This window comes from Nematolebias whitei, chromosome 17, assembly GCF_014905685.2.
Source record: "Nematolebias whitei isolate Nwh7 chromosome 17, NemWhi1, whole genome shotgun sequence".
In the NCBI taxonomy this organism is placed as follows: Eukaryota; Metazoa; Chordata; class Actinopteri; order Cyprinodontiformes; family Rivulidae; genus Nematolebias; species Nematolebias whitei.
The window spans coordinates 14,671,738-14,677,625 of NC_056514.1; the positions used below are offsets into that span (position 1 = coordinate 14,671,738).

The 5,888-nt window shown below is 41.6% G+C and overlaps 1 protein-coding gene across 1 annotated transcript in view; it reads right to left on the reverse strand.

The window, feature by feature from the left end:
- fdxr (ferredoxin reductase) overlaps window positions 1-5,888 on the reverse strand; it is a 33,842-nt gene that overhangs the window by 3,196 nt on the left and 24,758 nt on the right. Inside the window, exons 8-11 of the mRNA XM_037691603.1 lie at window positions 4,284-4,368; window positions 2,797-2,996; window positions 2,560-2,725; window positions 2,302-2,475 (exon numbers count right to left, since the gene is read on the reverse strand). Of these exons, the coding sequence (XP_037547531.1) occupies window positions 2,302-2,475; window positions 2,560-2,725; window positions 2,797-2,996; window positions 4,284-4,368 (625 nt within the window). The remainder of the gene's footprint in view (window positions 1-2,301; window positions 2,476-2,559; window positions 2,726-2,796; window positions 2,997-4,283; window positions 4,369-5,888) is intronic.

Sequence of the window (5,888 nt, forward strand, 5' to 3'; positions counted from 1 at the left end):
GCTCACAGTTATACTCTTATATACTCAGTTATACTCTTCTATGCTCACAGTTATACTCATATACTCAGCGTTATACTCTTCCATGCTCACAGTTATACTCATATACTCTGCATTATACTCTTCCATACTCAGTTATACTCTTATACACTCAGCGTTATACTCTTCCATGCTCAGTTATACTCTTATATATTCAGCGTTATACTCTTCCATGCTCACAGTTATACTCTTTTATGCTCAAAGTTATACTCTTCCATGCTCAGTTATACTCTTATATACTCAGCGTTATACTCTTCCATGCTCACAGTTATATTCTTCCATGCTCAGTTATACACTTATATACTAGGGGTGTAAATCACCAACTTTACCATGACATTATATTGATTTGTTTGTATGATGATACGATTTTTCTCTATCACAAAATCTGTCACGGCAGCACGGTGGCGCAACTGGTAGAGCTGCTGCCTCTCAGCGAGCAGGTCCCTGTTTCAAATCCCGGTCCAGGGGCCTTTCCGGGTGGAGTTTGCATGTTCTCTCCGTGCACGCGTGGGTTTTCTCCGGGTACTCTGGTTTCCTCCCACAGACCAAAAACATGCATGTTAGTCTGATTGGTAATTCTAAATTGTCCCTAGGTGTGAGTGAGAGAGTGAATGGTTGTTTGTCTCGTTTGTCTCTATGTGTCCCTGTGATGGACTTGAGACCCGTCCAGGGTGTACCCCGCCCCTCGCACAGTGATTGCTGGACATGGGCACCGGCGACCCCCGTGACCCAAAATGGAATAAACGGGTAAAAAAAATGGATGGATGGATGGAAAATCTGTCACGATATGATTTCGATTTGATTCGATTCACAAGTCTGCGATCGATATATTGCAATATCAAATGCCAATCTCATTTACATATAAATAAATTTACAAAAACAATTCAAATATGATTTAACCATTTTATTTCTGTTATTACAGGCACCAGATATTTAAATTAAAAAACATTTTTTCTTAATAAATGAAAAAATAAAAATAAATGACCTGTTCAGTATAGTCTCACATTTCTCAGAAACAAAAACAGATATAAAGCTTACATAAAATGGCTATCAATGCTGTGTTTCTTCTTCAGGTGAACGGCCAAATTAGTTGTTTCCTGAGTATTTTAACTCACACTGGCACCTGTTGCATACGACATGAGTTTTGTCTGTTGAGCCGTCCTTCTGTTGGAATCTGAAATATTTCCACAGTGTTGATTTAAATCCAGCAGGAGAGTGAATTTCATTATTTGTGTTTTCTGCCTCGTCTGCCATGTTGCTGAGGCGGCCGCAGAGCGCAGCCACACACGGAAATGATGACACAGACGTGCCTTGGGAATTTCAAAATAAAAGCGTATTTTAAAGATGACAATATGAATCAATATTTTAGTTTTGCCACAATATCATTAATCATTTAATCCAGGGGTGTCAAACGCCAGGCCTTGAGGGCCGGAGTCTTGCAACTTTTAGATGTGTCTCTGATGCCACATAGCTGAATCAAGTCTGGAGGTCATTAGCAGGACTTTGGAGAACTTGACTGCACTGAGAAGCTAATTCAGTCATATGATTCAGCTGTGTGGCATCAGAGAGACATCTAAAAGTTGCAAGTTGTCATCAGCTTAGCCATGAACACTAATGCCCTGTCTCTTGTGGACTTTTGCTAGTGGCAGCATATAGAGACTAAAAAGTCTGCTGTTAAAATTGATCCCTGTGGAAAGTGTATAATGTTTAGATGATGAATTACCCATACATAGAAAGTGTCCCCTATCTGACAGATACGAGTTGAAAGAATGTAAGCAGTTCCAGAGATGCAAAAAAGTCTGAATCTGTCTAGAAGAATAGTGTGGTCAACTGTGTCAAACACTGTGCTTAGATCAAGTAATACCAGTAGAAGAAGTTTAGAAGAAAGTTTGTTATAGGTATTAAAAAAGAAAAAAAATGTTTGACAGCACTCATTGAATTCATTCATTCCTTCCTTCCATCCACTTCCTGTAAAGTGCCCTGAGACAACTTTGTTGTGATTTGGCGCTATATAAATAAACTGAATTGAATTGAATCCATCCATCATCTTTACTCGCTTCTTCCTTTTCAGGTCACGGGGGTCACTGGTGCTCTTCAAATCTTATCAGTGAAGCAGTTGTTGTTGTTTGGAATCAGCCTTCAAGTTTGGGCATGCACATGTTTTTAGGTTTACTTTGTTATTCTAGAGCTTAGTGCCTGTATAGCTCCTTACAAAACAACCAAAGAGCTTGTCAGGACATGTTAAAGCAACAGACAGTAACATACCTCGTTTTTCCAGCAGAGCGTTGATGCTTTGAGAACCGGGCTTAGCAGCAGACACATCCAACGTCCCTGAGTCAATGTCCTCCAGCAGCGATCGTGCCGTGTCAAAGCTATTATTCATTGTTGTAGCTATCACACCTGTGGGGCCTGTTTTCAGCCAGCCACTACAGTACAAGCCTAGAGGGAATGATGAGTCATTAGATCTTTTGATTAAGGTTAAAGGGCTCATATGAAATATTTATAACTGTTACAAACCTGTACCTTGGCCAATGCGGCCATTCCTGTTTGGTACGATGGCTTTGTGGGAGTCAAACGGCACGGTGGGATCGATGGGGAGGCTTTTGTAGCCGATGCTACAGATGACCAGGCCACAGGAAATGTCCTCCACTTCACCAGTGAGTACAGCCTGGGCTCCTTCTCCAGAACCCTGTTTAGTGATCCAGTTTTATTACAAACGACCAGCAGCAACACAAAGTGGCTTCAATATAAACCACTCACCTCCAGCCTGTTGACTGCCAGTCGGATGCCAGTCGTTCTGCTGCAGCCAGGCTCAGCCAGGATTTCCACGGGGCTCCGGAAGAATCGAAAACCCCAGATCCGGGAAGCGTTTTCCCTCCTCTGCTGCTCTTTCTCTCCTGGCGTCTCCAGAGCGGTCTTCAGCATCAACTCTGTCTGACGCTTCCTGGGCCTCGGTAAATCTGACGGAGCAGAGACACTTCAGTGTCAAACTTATTTCTAACTTCAAATTAACTTATATTACAGGGCAACCAATCTCAAACTATAGAAAATAAGAAAAGACTGATAAATCGAAGGTATTACATGAAAAATAAATGCAGAGAGTAAAAAAATAACTTCTAAACAAGAATCCAAAAATAAAAATTTTTCACCAACGTGTCATATTACCTGTACAGATTTCAAACTGTAGTACAAGTACTACTGGTGGTACTCAAGGTTATTCTAGTTCTCAGAGCAAATTTAATATCTAATATTTACAAGTTAAATAACAAGCTAATTAACTACCATAAGCTGAGCTGTGGTGTAAAACAAAGAAGTAGAAATATCCCAAAACATTTTGGTTACAAATGGAAATTACTTGAAATAAAACAAGAGGGAGATTATTTCAAGAACAACTGTGGAAACTAGAGTGTAGATTATTCTTATTTATGCACTCTACATTACAGTTTTTTATATTGCTTAAAAGTATAGTTTGCTCAAGTGATTGAGGTGGACCAAAGATTAATGGTGGCCAAGGCCAACATTGGCCACCCCCTGGCTGCACCACTGCACCTGGTGGTGGATTCACTCACAGGGTCTGTCAAGTGAATAAAGCAAACTACTATAAACTACTTAGGAACAGAAATGGGCACTTTCACACAAAAATATTAACTATAGAAAGTTCTATTTCTTGTAAAGTCCTGAAGCTGCTGTGAGCATGAAGATGACCACACACAGTACAAGACCAGCAGTGCTGACAAAAATGCAGATAAAACCCATCAGCTTTGAACGTCCCCCACAAATAGTGATGGCTCTGAGACTTGTCTGTAAGCGCGGGTCAAGGAAGCGTTTGTTATCACGCTCTGAGCCGAGACGTTTGGTGACATCAATCAACACAAGGCTGCAGACAGGGCCGAAGGCTGCACAGCCTCCACTGCTCTGCCTTGAACGGCTTCACGTCAGCTGCTGTTTGACTGGTGAGCTGTTTCTGTTCTCCTCAGCACACGGGACTAAACGTTTCTGAAGTCTGCTGCAGATGAGACCACATCGTGTTTCCATGCAGCACTTTCAAAGGCTTCATTACACTCTTCATTCTCCAGAACTCTTTTCAACATTTCTTTCATTGTTTCAGTCATGTGACTCGAAGAAAACAAAATATTTACATTTATTAACCTCAAAGCTGAACATTTACCTTTTTTTTTTACTTCAATGGCTTACCTTTAGTGACGTTGTGAAAAAAAAAACTGGATAGATTTTCATTTGTTTCTGACCTTTAAGAGCTTCTGCGACACCTTTAAAGTCTTCTGCCTCCATCTCAGGTCTGGTGCCTGGAAGGTTCACCATCTCTCTGAGCTCCTGTTCACAAAATAAAACACAATATGATTTCCGACATGACAATAGCTGCCTCTCAAAAAATAGGAAGGTTTTGGTTTGTTTTTGTTTAAAAATTTAAATTTTCTTCGCCTATTAATTTTTATACATAAACTTTAATTATCAAAATACAAATTAAAGTTGAGAAATTAGATTTTTGGAAAAAATGCAGCCTGAACAGTATATACAGATAATAGGTCAGAAGAGAATTAGCAAAAATTAGTAATACACAAGCCAATGTGAACTTGATGTATTTATCCACAGAGTTGATGTGGTCAGTAAAATGTTGGACTTCCTGAGATTTAATTTTAACCCAGGTGTCGTCAACATACCTGAACCAATGACTTGGTGGTGTCCCTGAAAAGGACGTCAAGGCTCTCTTTTCTACCTCCTCCATGTACAGGTTGGCAACAATAGGAGAAACTGGAGACCCCATAGCACACCCATGTTTCTGCCTATAATATTGCTCCCCATATGTGAAGTAGGTTGACTGCAGGCACAGTTTCAAGAGTTGACACAGTTGTTCTGTGGAAAGTGTGGTCCTGCTGCTCAGAGTGGTGTCTGATTTTAATTACTGACCACATAACTCTGTGGATAAATACATCAAGTTCAAAAGTGAAGATGTAAAAAATGGCAGGTTGGCTTTCTTGGACTGTGAGGTCTCAGTCTCTGGTAGAGGACATTTGCAAACTGAGGTGTACCGCAAACCCACCCACACAGACCAGTATTTGCAGTTTGACTCCCATCACTCTTTGGAGCACAAGTTAAGAGTCATCAGGACTCTGTATCACAGAGCAGACAGCGTCCCCACTAACTCAGGAGCCAGGCAGAAGGAGAAATCCCACACAAGACAGGCTCTAGAGCAATGTGGATATCCTAACTGGGCCTTCCTGAAAGCAGAGAAGAAACCCAAACAGGACTCCAGTCAGCCATCAGGTGAAAAGGAGGAACACAGACCCAGACCAGTGGTCATTCCATATGTTGAGGGAGTATCAGAGAAACTGAGACGTTTATTTTCTAAACATAACGTCCCAGTGGCTTTTAAACCCCAAAATACATTACGGCAAAGACTGGTTCATCCCAAAGATCCAGTCCCCCGGCACAAACAGAGTAATGTTGTGTATGCTGTTCAGTGTCAGGAGGGCTGTGATCAGTCTTACATCGGGGAAACAAAACAGCCACTGGCCAAAAGGATGGCCCAGCACAGAAGATCAACATCATCAGGCCAGGACTCTGCGGTCTACACTCATCTCCAGGCCAGCGGTCACTCTTTCAGGGATGAAGATGTTCACATCCTGGACAGAGAGGAACGATGGTTTGAGAGAGGAGTAAAGGAGGCCATCTTTGTGAAAAGAAATCGTCCATCATTAAACAGGGGTGGAGGCCTCCGGGTTCAACTGTCCCCCTCTTACAATGCTGTGATTGCTAGTATCACTCAGCCCTCTGTGAATAGTAAACAGCCATCAGTGTGCTAATGATCCATTGTTAGGCTGATGGTCCTTCTT